This window comes from Polyodon spathula, chromosome 18 (assembly GCF_017654505.1).
Source record: "Polyodon spathula isolate WHYD16114869_AA chromosome 18, ASM1765450v1, whole genome shotgun sequence".
NCBI classification, from domain to species: Eukaryota; Metazoa; Chordata; class Actinopteri; order Acipenseriformes; family Polyodontidae; genus Polyodon; species Polyodon spathula.
The window spans coordinates 331,465-355,850 of record NC_054551.1 but is presented as its reverse complement, the minus strand read 5'-3'; the positions used below and the strand labels follow the sequence as shown (position 1 = coordinate 355,850).

The 24,386-nt window shown below is 46.3% G+C and overlaps 1 protein-coding gene and 1 pseudogene across 1 annotated transcript; one reads left to right on the top strand and one right to left on the bottom strand.

The window, feature by feature from the left end:
• Positions 1 to 159: 159 nt before the first annotated feature.
• On the bottom strand, positions 160 to 18,411 carry LOC121331133 (annotated as a pseudogene).
• Positions 18,412 to 18,573: 162 nt separating this feature from the next.
• Positions 18,574 to 24,094, top strand: LOC121330809 (alpha-N-acetylgalactosaminidase-like). Its single transcript, XM_041277618.1, has 8 exons — positions 18,574 to 18,667; positions 19,304 to 19,468; positions 19,594 to 19,768; positions 20,430 to 20,607; positions 20,822 to 20,916; positions 21,372 to 21,533; positions 21,829 to 22,026; positions 23,383 to 24,094. Exons 2-8 carry the CDS (start codon positions 19,314 to 19,316, stop codon positions 23,644 to 23,646), a joined length of 1,227 nt encoding a protein of 408 aa, XP_041133552.1. The 5' UTR covers positions 18,574 to 18,667; positions 19,304 to 19,313; the 3' UTR covers positions 23,647 to 24,094.
• The last annotated feature ends 292 nt before the right edge of the window (positions 24,095 to 24,386 follow it).

Here is a 24,386-nt window from a genome sequence, read left to right as displayed (position 1 = left end):
GGTCACACCAGACACTGACTGGCTTTCTGATCCACGCCCCTACCCTTTTATTTATTTTTTTTTTTTTTAAGGTATCTGTGACCAGACGCATATCTGTATTCCCAGTCATTTGAAATCCATAGATTAGGGCCTAATGAATTTATTTCAATTGACTGATTTCCTTGTATGAACTGTAACTCAATAAAATCTTTGAAATTGTTGCATGTTGCGTTTATATTTTTGTTCAGTGTAGATACACTGAATAGCCTCCCCCTTCGTTTCCATAACAACTCACCAAAGTATATTACTGTCCTATGAAAGGCATCGATGCATTTGATCAGTTTTAAACAGTGATGAAACAAAGTCATGTCTGAAACAAAGCCAAGCTAGTGACTGCAGCATATGATTCTAATCTGAATACAGCAGACAGCTTGTATAACCTCTGCTGTTGCCCTTGTAGACACACAAAGTGATGGTAGGACTGACTCAACTGTCCTCCTCCTCTTCAGCAGTGGCAAAGACTCGTTTCAGACTTCATTCAGCACCATCCCTCTTCAACTGCATTCGTTGATTTACTTGCTAATTAAGGACTTAACAAATGTCTTTAAGCAAAAAACTATATTTTCCAAAGTCGTTATCATTTGGAGCGATCAGGTGGTCATTCCTTGCTTTGGCCAGCTTCATTAATTGGAACTCTCTCCTATCCTCCCACTCCTTCAGCTCTGCTTTGTCGTGGGCCAGCTTACAGCTGTCTTCCTCTGTGCAAGTGCCTTTAAGATACCTGCAACGCCATTACATTGTGTCAACGTTTCAAAGGACATGGTTAAATTAAAACGAATGCAAGAACATTTAAAAAAAATAAAAAAAAATTATATATGTGGAAATAAGACTCCTATTGCAGAGCACTTCCACCCATTTCAGGTTGTAATAGCAGCTTGATTAGCCACAATGTGTATAGGGAACAAGCTCAGTCTTATTAAACTCACAGTAAAATAGCTCTGCAATGGCACAAGCCTACCTCTCGCACACTCTGAAGCAGCCAGTAGGGAAGCGATACTGCCAGCAGTTCTGGTCGTCCTCGCTGTTGAACAGCTTGTCCTTGTGTTTCTCTGAAGTGATGTGCTGCTGCCACTGCTTCTCACTGTTACAGTTCTTCCCACACAGCCAGCAGTGATAGCCAGCCTAAACAAATACAGAGACATTGCATCTGTAAAGCAGTACATTGCCATGCCAGCCTCCGATTTCACTGCAGTCCTCCAGGATGGAAGCAAGGCTCCTGTTGCATAGGAGATTGATCCATTCCAGGTTTTAATACAAGCTTGATTAGACACAATGTATAGCTGTGTCTTATTAAACTCATACCAAAACCAGGATTGGATCAATCTCCTATGCAACAGGAGCCTTACTTCTACCCTTGCACGCTGGTCTAGGAATACTTTAGGAGTGCATTACAGTACAATTAACGCCCTGCTCAAATAACCAAGAAGCACGTTCATGTTCACAGCCACGCTGTATTCACGGCTTACAGAGTGTTGTGTGGCCCAGTACTGTTCAGTAACACTAATCACAATGAACGTTTCCTTACCATTTCTTCAGCATAGTCTGTGGGCATATGAATCGGATTCCCATTCTGCCTGACTGTCTCCTCTCCGCGCTCCGGCTTCGCACTCTGACTCGTCAGCCACAGTTCATACAGCTGCTCCATGTCTTGGACTTGACAAAAAAAAAAAAACGTTTCCATTAAATAAATACGTCAGTCAACTTCTGGCAACAGTCAAGTGGTAGGATTTAAGAGAGAGACAATGCAAGGAAGTCTCAAGGAATTGTAACTTATTTTAAGACATTCCATTCAATATAACGTCATCTGAATACTACTCTGGGGCCTGTTTCAACAAAGCGCTTTGCAACGATTCACAATCGCAAGCACCTCGCAAATGAAAATACGGGTTTCAGAAATTATCTAATAATAATAATAATAATAATAATAATAAATAATAATAACAACAACAACAACACAATAAGTGTGTACAATAAGTTAAACAACACACACACTTGATAAATAAGATGGATCAAACTCAAGTGACAGAAATAGTGACGCGCCTCCTTCTCACTCCTAGATAAAAACTAATCTAAAAGAAACCCACAGGATCCCCAAATCACAGAAACAAAAAGCATTTTCCTCAATTCCACTGAGCTACACCACAGCTGTACAAAGATTTACTGCAGCAGCCACTGCAAGTTTAAATAATGAGACTAAATGCATCTCGATTATCGGGCATGCCCCCTAATAAAGACTAGTACAAGTGTCGAGATAGCGAGGGTCTTAGCTGGCTACATACGTTTCGGCCAAAAGCCCCTTTCCAGAAAGAAGAAAGAACAGTGAACACAGACCAGTAACCCTTTTCTTTAAATACATTTGCTGCACAGAGTTTTTTTTTTTTTTTTTTTTAACATAGCTAAAGTGATTTTCTTATGTCTGTCGGTCTGTAACTTCAAAGTACATCTTGTCAATTCTACACAGCTCCAGATCTCTGTCAACAGAAAGACATTTTGGTTTTCCTTAATCAACTTTTTCATCTCTCGTCTGCTCATTTCATTCTGCTTGCTAGATCTATCGTTTTCTTTCTTATTTCAGCTGCTGTTCTTAGCTCCTCCCCCAACAGTGCTTACTTGCCAAACAGAACGGATTTGTGTCAACCAGCCATTTCAATAATTTCACCATTGATTTTTATTTTTTTTAATAGCTTTCCTCTGCAACCCTGCTATTGTGTATTTACCTAATCGGTCACCATGCCTTAAAATGTCTTACCGAGTTGGTGATTCCACTCATCACAGATCGCAAAAGAGCACGCGATGACACTTGCAAAGAGCTTCATGAAACGCACGCAGCGCCAACCTCTGCGTCCTCGCAACCTCATCACAATTGCAAGACTTTTGTGAAACGGGCCCCTACATTTTTAAAGTAGGATGCACTTTTAAATTATCTGCGTGTCTGTTCCACGCAGTTCTGTAACACTGAGCCTCTGCTGCTGTCGGTCTGATCTGGATACTCACTACTAGTGTCCTTCATGTAAGTCCACATGTCTGATCTGGATACTCACTGCTAGTGTCCTTCATGTAAATCCACATGTCTGATCTGGATACTCACTGCCAGTGTCCTTCATGTAAATCCACATGTCTGATCTGGATACTCACTACTAGTGTCCTTCATGTAAGTCCACATGTCTGATCTGGATACTCACTACTAGTGTCCTTCATGTAAGTCCACATGTTTGATCTGGATACTCACTGCTAGTGTCCTTCATGTAAATCCACATGTCTGATCTGGATACTCACTGCTAGTGTCCTTCATGTAAGTCCACATGTCTGATCTGGATACTCACTGCTAGTGTCCTTCATGTAAATCCACATGTCTGATCTGGATACTCACTGCTAGTGTCCTTCATGTAAGTCCACATGTCTGATCTGGATACTCACTGCTAGTGTCCTTCATGTAAATCCACGTCTCGCTCTTCCGGGCTGTGAGCGAACGAGCAGTTTCCAATGTACTGGCACTTCTTGCCAGAAGCTATATGGATGCACAGCTGTTGGCATAAAAATAAATAAAAAGACTTTCAGATATGTCAGAAAAGGCTACCATAGCAGGCAACGAGCACATACAGACTGAAGGATGAACCTACGTCAAACTGTGCAGGAATAGGTTTCTTGGTCGGGAGCGGGCGGATGGTGGTCCACTTCTTGTGTTCACTGGACATGACCAGCACAACACGCCTCTCTCTAGACCATCTAGAGAAGCAAGAAAACAAACAACAGGTACATTCTACCATGCAAGTCCTAAAAATCGAAATCCTTAAGCTGAGGGAACACAAAGCACCTTTTTTCAAGAACAGTGGCTTGAAACCTGGTTCCAGGAGAGCTAGTTTGAGGGAACTTTGCTGTATCAAACCCCAAAGTCTCCCCTGGTGTGCCGTGCAGTGTCCTGAAACCTAGTCTCCTGAAACCAAGTTCCAAGCCCCAAAGTGGCTTTGTGTTCCCTCAGATTTAGACTTGAATTGAGCTACCCGGTAGTGCAGCAGAGCGCTGGCATTGAAAAGCAGCGAGGGCATTACTCACGGGTGCCTGGCTTTAGCAGTGCAATACTTCCTGTTCTTGTCTGGTTCACTGACTTGTCCGTTTCTCCAGCACTGTCCACAAACAAACTGTATCTTCACGTTAGGGGGGCTGAATCTCACAGGCATCATATGGGTCTGCTTTAGAAGATTGTGTTACTTGCAAAGTGTTTTGTTCAACATTGGATGTTAACAAATAGACTGTGATGCTCTCCAACATTATCACACTGTTTAATATACAGCAGAATTTACAGGATAGATGCTTCAAACAATAGTATGTAAGCTTTCCACCCCACTCTTGAAAACCTCTTGCCACTACCGTACTGCATAAACTTTCTCTTAAAAAGTTAAACTTCTTCAAATTTAGAGTGGAACACAGAAGAAAATGAACATTAAATTAATTTTATTTTTTTAATACAGAAAACCCAGCCCTACTACACAAGCCAAAGTACATAAATGTGACTTTTCTTCACTACAGCAGCTCAGAACCCCACCCCACCAAGGTAAGCTTCTGTCCTGCCGTTCCCCACTAGATCTAAGACTGGGTGCAGGTAAATATATGCACGACAAGCCCGTGTGAAGCATTGCAATAAGAAGACAGCACTCAGAACCCTTACCTGTTTGGGTTTTGGATATAGACAGGGCGTCGAGGGAATCCAAGCGGGACCCGAAGGTGTCCAGGCTGGACAGCACAGAGTTCACTGGCAGTTGCATGGAGTACAAAGAGGGCAAAGTGACGGAGGGCAAGAACGGGTTTGAGACAGTCATGGGGGGCAGGAGCATATTGCTGGGCAGGGCCATGCTTTGGGAAACACTGATCGGTAAAGGGATGGGTCCCTTCATCGTAGGGATTGACTGCAATAGAAACACAACGGTACCAAAGGTACATGATCGCAGAACACAGCATTTACTGTACAGGTCTCCAGGCAAACTGGACACTAGGATTCTTAATTAAAAACACATTCTGACAGCTACATGAATCCACACTACCATTTCTTAGCTTCCCTCCAACAGGAATAGTCCACACTCTTCCATTGCTTCAAATTACAACAATTATCCACCCTAATTATATTAACTACAAGACAGAAAGGACGGTGATGCAGCAGGGTTCGACCAGCAATGAAATAAGAAGCTCACCACCGGAGGCTCGCTGTCCAGCAGGTCATCCAGATCGTCCCCGATGATATCAGAGTCGTAGTCCAGCCGGGACTCCGGCACGGGGAAGGGAACGCTGGCCCCGTTCGGTAACACCGAGGAGGGGTGGCTGATCTCCTCCGCAGCGTGGGACTCGATTGGAGAGACGGAGGAGACCGGGACTGGGATGGAGGTCGGGAGCGGGGCCGACTCGCACTGCGCTGATTCAGCTTCCGAGGAGCACGGAGTCACCACAGAGACTGAGAACGCTCCGGACTCCTGAGTGCTGTCAGATAAATCTGGAAACGGAGCAAAACACACGCTGAAGCAAGCAAACACTTTTAGAAATGACTATTGCAAAATGGAGTGTACTTTGTGTTGTAAATAATTATTTAGCATTTTATCATTTACATTTGTAGCCATGATAATACGTGCAGTTGGCATTGCTTTATCGGGACACCTCGGGAGAAGGAAAAATATCTCGAATAAGCTGCTGTCCCAATTAAACGAGAGGCAGCAGAGACGACCATGGGTCACACTTTTTTGATTCTTAATGAAAGGAAAAAGAATAAAATCACATTATTATTAAATGTTAAACACATCATTTAAAATATGAGTCAGTTTTTTTATTCCTAAGGAAAATGAATTGCACCTGCGATGTTGACACGCCAACTTTTTTTGCAAGAGCAGCCTGAGAAACCACAAGAGACTCCTCCTTCTTCAAGAGGTCAACATGGTTTACACAATGTACGCAAGTCACAGTGTAATCATGTACGCACTGAACTGACTGCACAGTGTAATCACACACTCACTAGTGTAATCACGCACTCACTGCAGTCACTCAGTGTAATCACGCACTCAATGCAGTCACTCAGTGTAATCACACACTCACTGCAGTCACTCAGTGTAATCACGCACTCACTGCAGTCACTCAGTGTAATCACGCACTCACTGCAGTCACTCAGTGTAATCACGCACTCACTAGTGTAATCACACACTCACTGCAGTCACTCAGTGTAATCACGCACTCACTGCAGTCACTCAGTGTAATCACGCACTCACTGCAGTCACTCAGTGTAATCATGCACTCACTGCAGTCACTCAGTGTAATCACGCACTCACTAGTGTAATCACACACTCACTGCAGTCACTCAGTGTAATCACGCACTCACTGCAGTCACTCAGTGTAATCACGCACTCAATGCAGTCACTCAGTGTAATCACGCACTCACTGCAGTCACTCAGTGTAATCACGCACTCACTAGTGTAATCACGCACTCACTGCAGTCACTCAGTGTAATCACGCACTCACTGCAGTCACTCAGTGTAATCACGCACTCATGCAGTCACTCAGTGTAATCACACACTCACTGCAGTCACTCAGTGTAATCACGCACTCACTGCAGTCACTCAGTGTAATCACACACTCAATGCAGTCACTCAGTGTAATCACGCACTCAATGCAGTCACTCAGTGTAATCACGCACTCACTGCAGTCACTCAGTGTAATCACGCACTCACTGCAGTCACTCAGTGTAATCACGCACTCACTGCAGCCACTCACACTGTAATCACACACTCACTGCAGTCACTCAGTGTAATCACGCACTCACTGCAGTCACTCAGTGTAATCACGCACTCAATGCAGTCACTCAGTGTAATCACGCACTCAATGCAGTCACTCAGTGTAATCACGCACTCACTGCAGTCACTCAGTGTAATCACGCACTCACTGCAGTCACTCAGTGTAATCACGCACTCACTGCAGTCACTCAGTGTAATCACGCACTCACTGCAGTCACTCATACTGTAATCACACACTCACTGCAGTCACTCAGTGTAATCACGCACTCAATGCAGTCAGTGTAATCACACACTCACTGCAGTCACTCACAGTGTAATCACGCACTCACTGCAGTCACTCAGTGTAATCACACACTCACTCACAGTGTAATCACACACTCACTACAGTCACTCACACTGTAATCACACACTCACTGCAGTCACTCAGTGTAATCACGCACTCACTGCAGTCACTCAGTGTAATCACTCACTCACTGCAGTCACTCACAGTGTAATCACACACTCACTGCAGTCACTCACAGTGTAATCATACACTCACTGCAGTGTAATCACACACTCACTGCCGTGTAATCACGCACTCACTGCAGTCAGTCAGTGTAATCACACACTCACTGCACTGCGCTACGCGACCTGTCTTGCCCTGAAAAGTGATCTCCGTTCACCATTTGAAAATGCTGTATCCCAATTAAATGAAGTGATGTCCCAATTAAACGACAAAAATAGCACTGGGATAGAAAACGTCTCCCAGCGTTGTATCCCATTTAAGCAGCAATCCCGATTATCAGTATCCTACCATACTATGTTTAATAAAAAAATAAGCTGGCAACATTTTCTTTTTGGTATATCTTAAAACTTTTTTTTTTTTTTTTTTAAACAGCAAAATAATTACCCATTTCAATGTCTTCAACAGAACCCAAGCCCTTCGAACACTGCAAATTAAACAGAAAAAAGTATGACGTTATAAAAGGGATAATAGTTGCTTCCATCAGAAACTAGCATGTACAAAATAAACAGGCATCTGCAAAAATGAGAAAGAGTGCTTGCTTGGAACAAGAAATATCTGCTGGCTGGCGGAACTTTCTTTGCAGGCTGCTAACTTTGCTATGCCAAAAAAAAAATAAAAATTCAAAGCGTTGGTACACTTGCATGCTGTTAAAGACACCAACAGCAAAACGTTATCCAGAAGCCTAGTACCAGAAAGCATGACCTCATCAATCACCTCATCAGTTACCTCATCAATTGCTGCTCCTGAATTACAGGAACCAGTTCCCGGACTCAAAGCAGGCTGTAAAAAGATAATGAAATGTGACTTGACCACATGTTGCCAGCTGTCACTCCACACACACCTCTGCTCCCAGGCCCACCTCACCAGCGAGTCTTACTTGCATTTGATTGCACAACGTTTTCGTGATTCTTCCAAATGAAGTCAAACGATGAAGGCAGAATGTATCACAAGCAGGCTTGTCATTGGTAAAGCAGTGGATGATTACTGAGAATGATTACAGACGTCAGCTCCTCCAGCCACTGACTCTCTCACTGCGATGGCTATTCACTGTCATATCAGCGAAGATTTACTTTAGTTATTTCATCAGCTCTATCATAAAAGAAGACTGATGTGGAGAGTGTGACAGGGGACTGAATATTGAAGAAGTTACATCATGCTTCTCCTAATCACACTTACCTGAGCTCGAACGTAAGCCTTGCGGATTTTCAAGCCCAACTTCTTGGCTAGTTCTTGGGTCAGTTTTATAACGTTTTCATCCTGCAAGGCACAAACAAAGCAAACAAAATGGTATAGTTCAAGGCTTTTGAAAACAGGACATGTATTACAGAGCTGGAGAAACGTCTTACATGTGGCACTGCTAAGGAGCACTTTGCTACAGCATTGTAGGCTTCTTTGTGTCTGCCCAGCTCCTTCAGGGATTTGGATTTGAGGAAGAGCGCCCTGTAGTTATTTTCATTGTGCTGTAAAGATTTTTCACAGTCTTCCAGCATCTGGTCATGAGCCCCCTGTAACACAGAATTATAAGTATTGTTATCCAACGTATAGGAAAGTAAGGCAAGAGTAACACAAAAGCTGAAGACAGGTTCACCCACTCTATCCCACTACAGGCCAGACTCTTAATGCAATTCTAAATTAAAGAAAAAACAGCTTTTGACCATTTTCAAACACCCAACAGAAAAGTCTCAGCTGCTTATTTCTGGTTTCCTAACATTACTAGGTGCTTAATGTGCAAATTTGTAGTAAAGAGCTTTGAGAATCTAGCCCAGTGTATCCCGGGTGTTGGACACTAGCTGGACTATCACAGTCGGTGGAGGTAAAGAGACGTCTTTAATGAAGACTTGATTTACACAGAAACGAGACACTTGCCATGTTTAAGTGACAGGCAGCCCTGTTTGCATACAGCGTCTCCATGTTTTCACTGGCTATGCTGATGTCCTATGACTCGTCATAGTCAGCAATGTTTAAGGCCTCAGTGTACAAGCCGAGGGATCTTGCCCAGTCCCCTTCCCTGTACACATCATTCCCTTCGCCGAAAAGCTTCCTCACCAGATCCTGGATAAACACCTGAAAGCATAAAGCAATAGCAGGGATGAAGCAACTCCCGCTGCATAGCAGTACGATCCTCTCCTGGTCTCACCAGGATGGTCTAAATATACCTCCAACACACACACGTTCACAGGCAATGCTCCCTCAGGTAAGAAGCTTTGTGTTGTTGTACAAACACACTATGGTGTGAAGGCACTGTCCATGAGAGGGAATAGGTGTGTGATTATTACTCCAATGAGCCCAATACTAACCCAACAGTTACTTCTTTACAATTAAAACAGGAATACCAATATGGAGAAACTGTAGGTAGTACCATATGCTAAACATAGTAAAAGCAGGTGGAACAGTGTTATAAAAACAAACTTATCTAGCAGCTAGGCTCAAAATCTTCATGTGCAAACTTACTGAGCAGTTGTTTTGAGAACTAACTGATGAATCTATCGGTGCATGAAGAAAGAGGATTTGCAAAGTCAGGATTGTTAAATGCACGAGCTGTCCTGTCTGCACTATCCAAAGGCACGTTGACAAGCAGAAAGTTTAGGAAACAAAACCATGTCACCTCATATTCTTGTTCTGTTCCTGGATAGGGCAAGGTAGACCTGCAATCAAAACAAAAGTACAAATAGCAAACATACAAAGTGCTCTCATAACCTTAAACTGAGAGGATAACCTTCAGTGCAATCAGAAGGACGAGTACTGCATCCAATTGGAAGCAGCTCCCTAAGGAATTCCCAATGACCTTTTCTACCAGTTCAGGGCGGTCACACTCGGACTACCAGAGAGCCGTCTGGAGCTGCAGCTACACGAGTCACAGAGTGATTGCGTGCATCTGCTTAAAGCTGGAATCAAGGGCCAAAATAAAAAAGTGAAAAAAACTTCCTCCCCACCCTTACCAGTTAAACCAGTCCTGAGCAATACAACTCAACATAACCAATTAGCACTTTAATTACAATTAGAAGTCCCGCCCCGCCTCTCCCCCATTGGAACCTGTTAGCAGCTGTTCTACTTCTAGTTCTTGAGAGTGCAGATCTTGCACTTGCAATGTCAATGTCAAAGCATTCAAAATGTTTTAAAACAGAGCAGCCTCTATTATAAAAACAGATGAAGTACTTTAATATCAGGGTTTGGGCTGTCTTTAGACTGAATGACTTAATGCGTTTCTAAGTGTTCGTTTGCTACCTCTGACCAAGTTGAGAGTCTGTTTGACAGACCCGACTCAGACACACCTGAGCTTGTTCCCTTTACAAAACAATGACAATGTAAATAATAAATCACACTGTATGTGTTTTATAGAGGGATGGAAATAAGACTCCCATTGCATTAGCAGTTTGATCCACTCCTGGTTTTACTAAGTTTAATAAGACGTACCTGAGCTTGTTCCCTTTACACACTGCGGCTAACCAACCTGGAATGGGGGAAACTCCTTGCAATAGGAGTCTTATTACCATCCCTGCTGAAGTGATGTGCTGCTGAATGCCTTATCACCCAAAGCCATCGTCAGGAGACTTACTGTATGAACTGCAGTCCCTTCTGGATGTCCTGCCAGTGGCTGCTTCTGTCTTTATACACATTGGACATGTTACACTGCCGGTCCAGATCCTGGACAGACTCAACACCTGCAGCAAGTAGCAACATATCAATGGAAAGGAGGGAATCAAACAGATACAGCATTACAGCCTCTCCTCCATTGCAAAATAAGGGATTGCAAAATCCGCCACCCTTTCCAACTGAATTATTTATTGGACTCAATCGTATTCGTTCCACTAAACTGGAGCATCTAAAATCTGCTGGTAACAATTCTGGCTAAGCGAGCACTGGATTACCCCAGGGCTGGGCAGCTATGACTCACACAGACCAGGCATCTGTTCCTTCCACCCATGTCCTTAATTGTTTCATTGAACCAATTAACCATCCATCCCTTCAGGTCTCAAACAGGGAAGGATTTCATTACAGCTGTTAAAGCAGGTCTAGAAAAGCCCAGCAGGACCGGAGCTGTGGCTCAGATTCACCTCCGGGACCTCGTTCAGTGTGACGATGTTATACAGTGCGATTCACCTCCGGGACCTCGTTCAGTGTGACGATGTTACACAGTGCGATTCACCTCCAGGACCTCGTTCAGTGTGACGATGTTACACAGTGTTATTCAGCTCCGGGACCTCGTTCAGTGTGACGATGTTACACAGTGCGATTCACCTCCAGGACCTCGTTCAGTGTGACGATGTTACACAGTGCGATTCACCTCCAGGACCTCGTTCAGTGTGACGATGTTACACAGTGTTATTCACCTCCGGGACCTCGTTCAGTGTGACGATGTTACACAGTGCGATTCACCTCCAGGACCTCGTTCAGTGTGACGATGTTACACAGTGCGATTCACCTCCAGGACCTCGTTCAGTGTGACGATGTTACACAGTGCGATTCACCTCCAGGACCTCGTTCAGTGTGACGATGTTACACAGTGCGATTCACCTCCAGGACCTCGTTCAGTGTGACGATGTTACACAGTGCGATTCACCTCCAGGACCTCGTTCAGTGTGACGATGTTACACAGTGCGATTCACCTCCAGGACCTCGTTCAGTGTGACGATGTTACACAGTGCGATTCACCTCCAGGACCTCGTTCAGTGTGACGATGTTACACAGTGCGATTCACCTCCAGGACCTCGTTCAGTGTGACGATGTTACACAGTGTTATTCACCTCCAGGACCTCGTTCAGTGTGACGATGTTACACAGTGCGATTCACCTCCAGGACCTCGTTCAGCGTGACGATGTTACACAGTGTTATTCACCTCCGGGACCTCGTTCAGCGTGACGATGTTACACAGTGTTATTCAGCTCCGGGACCTCGTTCAGTGTGACGATGTTACACAGTGTTATTCAGCTCCAGGACCTCGTTCAGTGTGACGATGTTACACAGTGTTATTCAGCTCCGGGACCTCGTTCAGCGTGACGATGTTACACAGTGTTATTCAGCTCCGGGACCTCGTTCAGCGTGACGATGTTACACAGTGCGATTCACCTCCGGGACCTCGTTCAGCGTGACGATGTTACACAGTGTTATTCACCTCCGGGACCTCGTTCAGTGTGACGATGTTACACAGTGTTATTCACCTCCGGGACCTCGTTCAGTGTGACGATGTTACACAGTGTTATTCACCTCCGGGACCTCGTTCAGTGTGACGATGTTACACAGTGTTATTCACCTCCGGGACCTCGTTCAGTGTGACGATGTTACACAGTGTTATTCACCTCCGGGACCTCGTTCAGTGTGACGATGTTACACAGTGTTATTCACCTCCAGGACCTCGTTCAGTGTGACGATGTTACACAGTGTTATTCACCTCCGGGACCTCGTTCAGTGTGACGATGTTACACAGTGTTATTCACCTCCAGTGGGACCTCGTTCAGTGTGACGATGTTACACAGTGTTATTCACCTCCGGGACCTCGTTCAGTGTGACGATGTTACACAGTGCGATTCACCTCCAGGACCTCGTTCAGTGTGACGATGTTACACAGTGTTATTCACCTCCAGGACCTCGTTCAGTGTGACGATGTTACACAGTGCGATTCACCTCCAGGACCTCGTTCAGTGTGACGATGTTACACAGTGCGATTCACCTCCAGGACCTCGTTCAGTGTGACGATGTTACACAGTGTTATTCACCTCCAGGACCTCGTTCATGTTACACAGTGTTATTCACCTCCAGGACCTCGTTCAGTGTGACGATGTTACACAGTGTTATTCACCTCCGGGACCTCGTTCAGTGTGACGATGTTACACAGTGTTATTCACCTCCAGGACCTCGTTCAGTGTGACGATGTTACACAGTGTTATTCACCTCCGGGACCTCGTTCAGTGTGACGATGTTACACAGTGTTATTCACCTCCAGGACCTCGTTCAGTGTGACGATGTTACACAGTGCGATTCACCTCCAGGACCTCGTTCAGTGTGACGATGTTACACAGTGCGATTCACCTCCAGGACCTCGTTCAGTGTGACGATGTTACACAGTGTTATTCACCTCCAGGACCTCGTTCAGTGTGACGATGTTACACAGTGCGATTCACCTCCAGGACCTCGTTCAGTGTGACGATGTTACACAGTGTTATTCACCTCCAGGACCTCGTTCAGTGTGACGATGTTACACAGTGCGATTCACCTCCAGGACCTCGTTCAGTGTGACGATGTTACACAGTGCGATTCACCTCCGGGACCTCGTTCAGTGTGACACATGTTACACAGTGTTATTCAGCTCCGGGACCTCGTTCAGTGTGACGATGTTACACAGTGTTATTCACCTCCGGGACCTCGTTCAGTGTGACGATGTTACACAGTGTTATTCACCTCCGGGACCTCGTTCAGTGTGACGATGTTACACAGTGTTATTCACCTCCGGGACCTCGTTCAGTGTGACGATGTTACACAGTGTTATTCACCTCCGGGACCTCGTTCAGTGTGACGATGTTACACAGTGTTATTCACCTCCGGGACCTCGTTCAGTGTGACGATGTTACACAGTGTTATTCACCTCCGGGACCTCGTTCAGTGTGACGATGTTACACAGTGTTATTCACCTCCGGGACCTCGTTCAGTGTGACGATGTTACACAGTGCGATTCACCTCCGGGACCTCGTTCAGTGTGACGATGTTACACAGTGTTATTCACCTCCAGGACCTCGTTCAGTGTGACGATGTTACACAGTGTTATTCACCTCCAGGACCTCGTTCAGTGTGACGATGTTACACAGTGCGATTCACCTCCAGGACCTCGTTCAGTGTGACGATGTTACACAGTGTTATTCACCTCCAGGACCTCGTTCAGTGTGACGATGTTACACAGTGTTATTCACCTCCAGGACCTCGTTCAGTGTGACGATGTTACACAGTGTTATTCACCTCCAGGACCTCGTTCAGTGTGACGATGTTACACAGTGTTATTCACCTCCAGGACCTCGTTCAGTGTGACGATGTTACACAGTGTTATTCAGCTCCGGGACCTCGTTCAGTGTGACGATGTTACACAGTGTTATTCACCTCCGGGACCTCGTTCAGTGTGACGATGTTACACAGTGTTATTCACCTCCAGGACCTCGTTCAGTGTGACGATGTTACACAGTGCGATTCACCTCCAGGACCTCGTTCAGTGTGACGATGTTACACAGTGTTATTCACCTCCGGGACCTCGTTCAGTGTGACGATGTTACACAGTGTTATTCACCTCCGGGACCTCGTTCAGTGTGACGATGTTACACAGTGTTATTCACCTCCAGGACCTCGTTCAGTGTGACGATGTTACACAGTGTTATTCACCTCCAGGACCTCGTTCAGTGTGACGATGTTACACAGTGTTATTCACCTCCGGGACCTCGTTCAGTGTGACGATGTTACACAGTGCGATTCACCTCCAGGACCTCGTTCAGTGTGACGATGTTACACAGTGCGATTCACCTCCAGGACCTCGTTCAGTGTGACGATGTTACACAGTGCGATTCACCTCCAGGACCTCGTTCAGTGTGACGATGTTACACAGTGTTATTCACCTCCGGGACCTCGTTCAGTGTGACGATGTTACACAGTGTTATTCACCTCCAGGACCTCGTTCAGTGTGACGATGTTACACAGTGTTATTCACCTCCGGGACCTCGTTCAGTGTGACGATGTTACACAGTGTTATTCACCTCCAGGACCTCGTTCAGTGTGACGATGTTACACAGTGCGATTCACCTCCAGGACCTCGTTCAGTGTGACGATGTTACACAGTGTTATTCACCTCCGGGACCTCGTTCAGTGTGACGATGTTACACAGTGCGATTCACCTCCAGGACCTCGTTCAGCGTGACGATGTTACACAGTGCGATTCACCTCCAGGACCTCGTTCAGTGTGACGATGTTACACAGTGTTATTCACCTCCAGGACCTCGTTCAGTGTGACGATGTTACACAGTGTTATTCACCTCCAGGACCTCGTTCAGTGTGACGATGTTACACAGTGCGATTCACCTCCAGGACCTCGTTCAGTGTGACGATGTTACACAGTGCGATTCACCTCCAGGACCTCGTTCAGTGTGACGATGTTACACAGTGCGATTCACCTCCAGGACCTCGTTCAGTGTGACGATGTTACACAGTGCGATTCACCTCCAGGACCTCGTTCAGTGTGACGATGTTACACAGTGTTATTCACCTCCAGGACCTCGTTCAGTGTGACGATGTTACACAGTGTTATTCACCTCCAGGACCTCGTTCAGTGTGACGATGTTACACAGTGTTATTCACCTCCAGGACCTCGTTCAGTGTGACGATGTTACACAGTGTTATTCACCTCCAGGACCTCGTTCAGTGTGACGATGTTACACAGTGTTATTCACCTCCAGGACCTCGTTCAGTGTGACGATGTTACACAGTGCGATTCTTCACACTGAAGAATTTAAAGTGCCTTTCTGAAGGAGCACCAAGGGGAATGCAGGTTGGCTACAGCAACCCCAGCTTCCCTCAGCAATACTGCCAAAAACTCTTTTGAAACTAAACAAGTGGAATTTACTGAGGAACTAAATAAGCTGAATTTCCTCAGGAAAAAAAAAGCTGAATTTCCTAAGTTTCTTTTAGGAACGCTGAATCAACACACACACACACTCGACTGTACTTCAAACAGAAACTATTTCAGTGAATTTTATGAATTCAGACTGGACTGGATTGAAAGACACACTAGATTAGACCATTAACACTAGAAGGACTAGAGATATAGAAGGCAGTATTCAAAACACTGTAAACAGTGTAACGAAAGCAGAAGCAGTCTGATGGAATTTTTTCTATTGGGCATGTTACACAAACTTCTGAAAAACCAAAGCATTATTATATATGAGAATTTATTTTACAAATCAAAACAAGAAAATGTAAAATAAACATCTGAACAGACATCATTTACAGCCAGCTTTTAATGAATACTTCCATGCCATCTGATCCAAAAAATCAACTTCAACAAAACTCCACGGTCTCTGGTATTTATTTTCACCAGTCCCGATGCTAACTGACTGACCAAAACAGCACAGCTGCCAAGCAGGCACCAGCCAGCCTTTCGAAAGTCGGATTGAAAAACAATAGACTGTCAGTCATTCACTGAGGCAGAGTGTAGAGACTAATCTAAGTACAGCCAAGCACATTGCAGACTAGTGAATAAAAATAAAGTAGAATACCGTTCTGTATAATCACAGCACAACTGTGTTCTGTGTGGCTGTCAATGTGACTGCTCCTGGGGCTTTTAGGGATAATGTGATATATCTCCTTCATTTCTGCACTCCTGCGTTTCATGCTTTGAGAGAATATTTACTACATACGGATAGAAAGGTACACAAACGCACAGCCCCATACGTGTTACACGACTGGAGAAAATTACATTCTAAAACCAAAAACCCGCCCATCCCCTTGAATAGCACTTTCACCCACTCCAGGTTTTACAACCAGCTTGATTAGCCAGTGTGTCTGTAACAAGCTCAGGCATGCCTTATTAAACTCAAAGTAAAACCAGGAACGGATCGAACTGCTATGCAATGGGAATCTTATTTCCACCCCTGTTAAATAGGCTAGTGTGACATATCAAAACAGAAAAATGTGCTGTAGTTAACCTGCTAGTTTCAGAGGCATTTCAACTGGAACATCACCAGCATGCTCTAATGGAATGCATTGCTGGTCTAGTACTGGGACATTACCACTAGCTATGGGTTAGGGTTACTGAACTGTACAGTATTAATACTGGTTTATGCACTTCAAGAATTAACGTCTGACACATAAGCAGTTACATTTGTACAAGACTAGAACTAAACATTAAAACAAATTCAAATGAAAATACAGGACATTAAGAGTTAATTTACCGGTACGTAATTAAATTAGACAGGGAATGCTTTTTTACGGTATGGAGAGATAACACACTAACCGGTTAACAAATACTCGTAGCTTCCTAACTAAGGGTTTTCGATGACAGCAAAAACATAATTATAAAAAGTACTGGTTTTATTTACACAGGCAGAATGGCCGTCTATTTTCACATATTTAAATCTAATTTGAATAAACACAAGTTCGCCACTCCAGAACGTCTTCGTTATTCACGTTGTTGTGGACCGAGACTGCGTGTAACGTATTGACGTTGCACAGTAACTGCACCGACTTACCTTCCTTTGTTTTGGCACAATCAAATGGCTTATTTTACAATAAGGACAGCTTGTTTAACGTCCCTGCTTTTCCTCTTTGCTTACTTGGGCGTTCATTTCATCTACAATTCTGTACTTGCAATATCTTTCTCGGCCAGCTTGCTGCAATGCAAACAGCACGACGAAACTGTCGTTCCATTTCCTGACTCCTGAGAACCAGAGCACTGCCCGCTAGCGACTCACACCTAGCATAGCCAGGGAAATGAATCAATTCTTAAATGTCGACTTGTTTAGCGATTAATACACTGTAGGGCCTCTCTTCACTTATTATTGGCTTGTTATTTGCTTCCTTCACCACTTTTTATATCCATTAAAACATTTACAGCGTGTAATCTCTTGTTTGTTTATTTTTGTACGTGGTGTCTCAATTTCGATTTTGTTTTGTACACGCAGCCTGTTGGTATTCCATCTAAGCTTAAAGATGTTTACAGCTGTACTGGTGTGTAATTACCGTCCAGACCGGACACATGGACACCGCTACACTGCAGCTGTAAACAGGCTGGACATTTACAGATTGGCAGCACCCTGTGTGAACGCAGTTTACAAAGCTTTGCTGACCAGCGTCATTTAAAGAACACTGCTGGGTCCTATTCATTAAACCGTTCTATCCATGAGAACAGTCTAGAATTAATTTAATTAGACACTTTGAAACCACACAGTGTCAGCGAATCCCATCAACAGCCATGCACACAGTAACTCCTCCTTTGCAATGCAGCGGGTCTCTGTGACACAGTCAAATCAGCTGTTACTGGCCTGATTGATGCTGTTTGCAATCAGTCGGAATGCTTCAATAATTAGTTATCATGTATTCTCTAAACCTGCCTTTACCTAGCTTTGAGCTGTCTGCAGATTATAACGCATGCATAGTAAACAGGAACCTGAACGTATATTCTAATTACACATTATAAAAACACAAACCAAACTCAACCTCGTGATTGCAGTACAAGTCATACCGGTTTCAATAAAGTTTATGGTTTGAATATACGGAAGTGAAAGCAGTGTTTCGTATCAGCTGATTTTAGTTTCTGACCAGAAGAGACAGCGGCAGCGGCGGGGACGCGTCGTCTTTTTGTGCAATTGGAAGAAGCGAACATTTGGAGGTATTTATCCTTACCATCCCTTCTTTAAAATAGTTTTAATCGCGTATTACAGGCTGCTTTAAATGTGCATTCCACTTTAAATATGGATTGCACATGCGTCCCTAGTTTCTGCAGTGTAGCAGCGCCGCGTTTCTGTGTCATCGCTAAATTGTTTAGAATGTAGCCTTTGCAACGACTAAAAAATAAACCGTAGTTCAAGTGATCCATGTGAAATAAACTTCAATTAAAAGTAGATAATAATAATAGTTTTGTTTCCAGGTTTCTTTTTTTTTTCAAGTTCACTGTACATTTATGACAGAGCTATAATCGCACGTGAAAAGTTTATTGCGCTTTGCAAAATGTACGGTATATTATCTCGTCAAGTCTAGCGGAGCCCTTTGAAGATCTCTTACAAGCCACGAGATTAGGGCACAGCACGAAATGCTTTTCTGTTTCAAACAATAGCCAATGCCTCTACCAAAAGACCTTGACCGTATTTTGCCGTGCTTGCACTGTGCTTTATTACACTATGCTGCAATGCTTTGATTGGGTACACTTTGATAAGGGCCCTTCATACCTCTCCTTACAGAATTTGTATTCTTGTGTATTGAAAGTGTAAAATACTCTTGTGGGGTCTCCTCCTCTGTCCTACCCCAGGCAGAGCACAATGCAGCCCGTGTCCCTGGTCACCCTGCTCAGTGTGCTGGGCCTGGCCTGCTCTCTGGACAATGGGCTGATGAGAACCCCACCCATGGGCTGGCTGGCCTGGGAGCGCTACCGGTGCAACACGGACTGCACTAACGATCCAGACAACTGCATCAGGTACGCTGGAGCAGCCTGAACACACCCCACAGTATAGAGACTGTGAGCACGGGGGGGCCACTGGTCTGTCCCCTGTTGAGACTCTGCACTGATGTCTGTCCCTTGTCCCCCCGTCCCCTGTGCAGCGAGCACTTGTTCAGGGCGATGGCAGACAGGCTGGCGGAGGACGGCTGGAGAGCGCTGGGGTACGAGTACGTGAACATCGATGACTGCTGGGCCGCCAAGAAACGAGACGCCCAGGGCAGGCTGCAGCCCGACCCCAAGAGATTCCCCAGCGGGATCAAGGCACTCGCTGACTATGTGAGGAAACAACAGAGAGAGAGAGAGAGAGAGAGGCAGGCAGGCAGGCAGAGAGGGAGTGAGAGAGAGGCAGGCAGAGAGGGAGTGAGAGAGAGGCAGGCAGAGAGAGAGAGAGAGGCAGGCAGAGAGAGAGAGAGAGAGGGGCAGGCAGAGAGAGAGAGAGAGAGGCAGGCAGGCAGGCAGGCAGGCAGGCACAGAGAGGGAGGGAGTGAGAGAGAGGCAGGCAGAGAGGGAGTGAGAGAGAGGCAGGCAGAGAGAGAGAGAGAGGCAGGCAGGCAGGCAGAGGGGGAGTGTGAGAGAGAGACAGGCAAAGAGGGAGTGAGAGAGTGGCAGGCAGAGAGAGAGGCAGGCAGGCAGAGAGAGAGAGAGAGAGAGAGAGAGAGAGGGGCAGGCAGGGGGGCAGGCAGGCAGGCAGAGTGAGAGAGGGGGAGGCAGGCAGGCAGGCACAGTGAGAGAGAGGGAGACAGAGAGATAGAAAGAGACAAGCAGACAAGAAGGCAGAGAGACAGGCAGGTATTTCAGATTGCAAGATTTCTGGTCATCAACATACTGTATACCAGTCACACCTGTTCATATATGCAGAGGTCTTCCTTCTTGGTCGCTGTGTGCACCGACAGCCTCTCGATTCCTGGTTTGCCTGTAATTCTCTCTCTCTGGCCAGGTCCATGCGAAGGGGCTGAAGCTGGGGATCTACGGGGACATGGGTCTGTACACGTGTGGGGGGTACCCCGGCACCACTCTGGACACGGTGCAGATCGACGCAGAGACTTTTGCAGAGTGGGGAGTGGACATGCTCAAGCTGGACGGCTGCTATTCCAACGACTCCATGAAAGCAGAAGGTGTGAGGCAGAGCCGCACTTCAGTAGGAAATTAAAATAGCTCATTCATCAAACACAGCATCACACTCCTGCACTGCCAGACACACACACATAGTAATGCTGTCTTGTTATTGTATGCTTGAGGCAGTGTGGCTCTGGCTGGATGGGGTACCCTCCTTTTCGGGTGCAGTGTGTGTCCTGTGACCCTGTCGGCTCTTTCCTTGTCTTGTGTTAGGATATCCGAAGATGAGCGCGGCTCTGAACGCTACAGGGAGGCCCATTGCTTACTCCTGCAGCTGGCCAGCTTACCAGGGAGGCCTCCCCCCGAAGGTGAGTGCACTGGGCTGCCTGTGAAGCAAGGTGCCTGTGGGCTCCAGGGCTGGAGATAAGACTCCTATTGCATAGCCGTTTCACCCCGTCCAGGGTTTAATACGAGCTTGAGTAGTTGGCTTGATTATTAAACTACTAGTAAGTAAAACCAGGAATGGATTAAACTGCTGTGCAACGGGAGCCCTAATTCCACCCCTGGGGTCAGATTAATGGTCTGAGCAGTAGCCGGTCTCCACGGCATCGCCCAAGTGCTCGGAAGCTTCTTTCCACTTTGTCTTTATTGTATTTGGGGGTTTTCATGAGGGCTGGGGGGTCAGTAAGTCACCTGGGCTGACTGAAGGTCTGTCTGCTTGTGTTGTTTGTTTTGTACAAGCTCTAAATCATGCACCCAACTCCCGGACAGATTAGCAGGTGACTAATGCGGCTGTCCTTTACCCCTCCCCCACCTGACGCAGGTGAACTACACCCAGCTGGTCGAGATCTGCAATCTGTGGAGAAACTACGGGGACATCCAGGACTCGTGGGACGACGTTCTCAGCGTGATCGACTGGTTCGGGAAGAACCAGGCGGTGCTCCAGCCCGCAGCGGGGCCAGGCCACTGGAACGACCCCGATATGGTAAATGCCTCTTAAGGATGCCAATAAGAGCCCTATTGCATAGCACTTTCACCCAGTCCAGGGCTTACTATTAACTTGATTAGCCACAGTGTGTAAGCAACAAGCTTAGGTGTGTCTTATTAAACTCGCATGTAAAACCAGGAATGGATCAAACCGCTACGCAACGGCAATCTTATTTCCAGCCCTGCCTTTATTAGCACAGTAATTCAGGGTGGGTGTGTGTGTGTATTTCAGTTATCTCCGCATACCAAATCAACATATCAAGGCAACCAAACGTTTTCTCTTTTTGCTTTAGCTGATAGTCGGTGACTTTGGGCTGAGCTACGAGCAATCCAAGGCTCAGATGGCTTTGTGGGCCGTCCTGGCAGCCCCCCTCTTCATGTCCAATGACCTGAGGAGCATCTCGGACAAGGCCAAAGACATCCTGCAGAACCAGATGGCCATTTCCATTAACCAGGACCGGCTGGGACTGCAAGGAGTGCGCATGCTCAAGGTGAACGCACAGGGGCAGAGGGGTCACTGCACAGGAGAAACTTGCTGTAGCAATTATTTTGCAACTGAAAAGCATACTGGCTGGACTGAAGCCAATAGAGCGGTGTCCCTCAGTGAATAGTGCGCTGGGCACAGCTCAGGACTGCGTGCTGCTCCGAGCTCAGTGAATAGTGTGCTGGGCACGGCTCAGGACTGTGTGCTGCTCCGAGCTCAGTGAATAGTGCGCTGGGCACGGCTCAGGACTGCGTGCTGCTCCGAGCTCAGTGAATAGTGCGCTGGGCACGGCTCAGGACTGCGTGCTGCTCCGGGCTCGGTGAATAGTGCGCTCGGTGAATAGTGCGCTGGGCACGGCTCAGGACTGCGTGCTGCTCCGGGCTCAGTGAATAGTGCGCTGGGCACGGCTCAGGACTGCGTGCTGCTCCGGGCTCAGTGAATAGTGCGCTGGGCACGGCTCAGGACTGCGTGCTGCTCCGGGCTCGGTGAATAGTGCGCTGGGCACGGCTCAGGACTGCGTGCTGCTCCGGGCTCGGTGAATAGTGCGCTGGGCACGGCTCAGGACTGCGTGCTGCTCCGGGCTCGGTGAATAGTGCGCTGGGCACGGCTCAGGACTGCGTGCTGCTCCGGGCTCGGTGAATAGTGCGCTGGGCACGGCTCAGGACTGTGTGCTGCTGCTCTGAGCTCAGTGAATAGTGCGCTGGGCACGGCTCAGGACTGCGTGCTGCTCCGGGCTCGGTGAATAGTGCGCTGGGCACGGCTCAGGACTGTGTGCTGCTGCTCCGAGCTCAGTGAATAGTGCGCTGGGCATGGCTCAGGACTGCGTGCTGCTCCGGGCTCAGTGAATAGTGCGCTGGGCACGGCTCAGGACTGTGTGCTGCTCCGAGCTCAGTGAATAGTGTGCTGGGACGGCTCAGGACTGCGTGCTGCTCCGGGCTCAGTGAATAGTGCGCTGGGCACGGCTCAGGACTGCGTGCTGCTCCGGGCTCAGTGAATAGTGCGCTGGGCACGGCTCAGGACTGCGTGCTGATGCTGCTCCGAGTTCTTTAGTTGTCCTTGTGCTCACAGGCCCTGCTTCAGCTCCACCTGGTCCTTCAGTGCTGAGACAGTGTGAAGGAGGCGTGCCCTCGCTCTGCTTCCAATAAGAATAAGCAGTCATATATTGACAGTGCCATGCACACTGTAGACAGCACAGCATTTAGGCACACATGTTTATTAAACTGTTGGTGTATCCAATTTTGTTTCAAGTGAGCGATTTCATGCTTTTTTAAATATTGAAAAATCTAACTTTTGTTTTTGATTTCCAAATCATATTTCATCTAGAATGAGGAATTCTATTCAGAATATTTTGTTTGTGTTTCAGGACAGTCACTTTGAGGTGTGGAAGAGGACCCTGTCTAAGGGAGAGTACGCCGTGGCTTTCCTGCTCACTGCTAACGACGGCACGCCCCGACCGTACCTGGCTAACCTGGCCAAGCTCTACATCGTGGACTGCCGGCTCGGGTACAAGGTGTACGACGTCTTCGACTCCAACTTCCTGGGCATCTTCACCCTGATCGACGTCATCTACCTGAAGATCAATCCCTCGGGGGTGGTGCTGCTGCACATCTCTCCCCTCTGTGTGTAGAGATGCGCCCCGGCCATCAGCAGCGCAGTCTTTCGCTGATTTTATATATATATATTTTTTATATATATATATATATATATGCTACTGTAAATTTAAGTAAATCACCAATATTTTTGCAAGACTTTTACATTTAAAAATGCAAGTAAAATTTGTAAAAGCCAAGCTCAGGGATGTTGAAAGCACTATTGTATCGCTTGCAGTGCAATGATTCCATGACTAAAACATTGATGGATGCTTGAAGCCAGATTGAGGGATTTCGTCCCTCCTCGGTGTGATTGCACTAAACGTTGCCTAGCGACAGTAGTTGTTGTTTTTTATGTGTGATGAAACCAATTAAAACTGCTTTTTATAAATGTGTTGAGCACTAAACTTTCCATAGTGTGTTATCTCTGTATATGATTTGCATTGCTCTGTGATTGAATAAGTCAATAAAAGCCTGTGTCATTTGTTTTGCATGTGATCTGTTAGAAACCATTGCTCCTGCCCTCTCTGTGATTCAGGGCTTGGGAATGTGTGCCGAGGAAATGAGCGCAGGTCCCAGCTTCAGCAAACGATTTAATCAAGCAGGTGCACGATTCTTGCTTTGGTCAACAAGGAAGGAATCAGACATCATCATGATGTACATAGTGAAACTGAATCAGAAGTGCAGTTTCACTCTTCAGAAGTTTACATACGCCACACTAATTGCTGGTGTATAGATATACCTCAGGTGTGCTCTTATTGACCAGAATCTTAATAAG

Excerpts from the sequence above, each read along its gene's own strand:
- LOC121330809 (XM_041277618.1), top strand. The coding sequence starts at position 19,314 with ATGCAGCCCGTGTCCCTGGTCACCCTGCTCAGTGTGCTGGGCCTGGCC. Across the intron at positions 20,608-20,821 it reads CGACTCCATGAAAGCAGAAG|GATATCCGAAGATGAGCGCG; the intron begins GTGTGAGGCAGA and ends GTCTTGTGTTAG. Across the intron at positions 21,534-21,828 it reads ACTGGAACGACCCCGATATG|CTGATAGTCGGTGACTTTGG; the intron begins GTAAATGCCTCT and ends TTTTTGCTTTAG.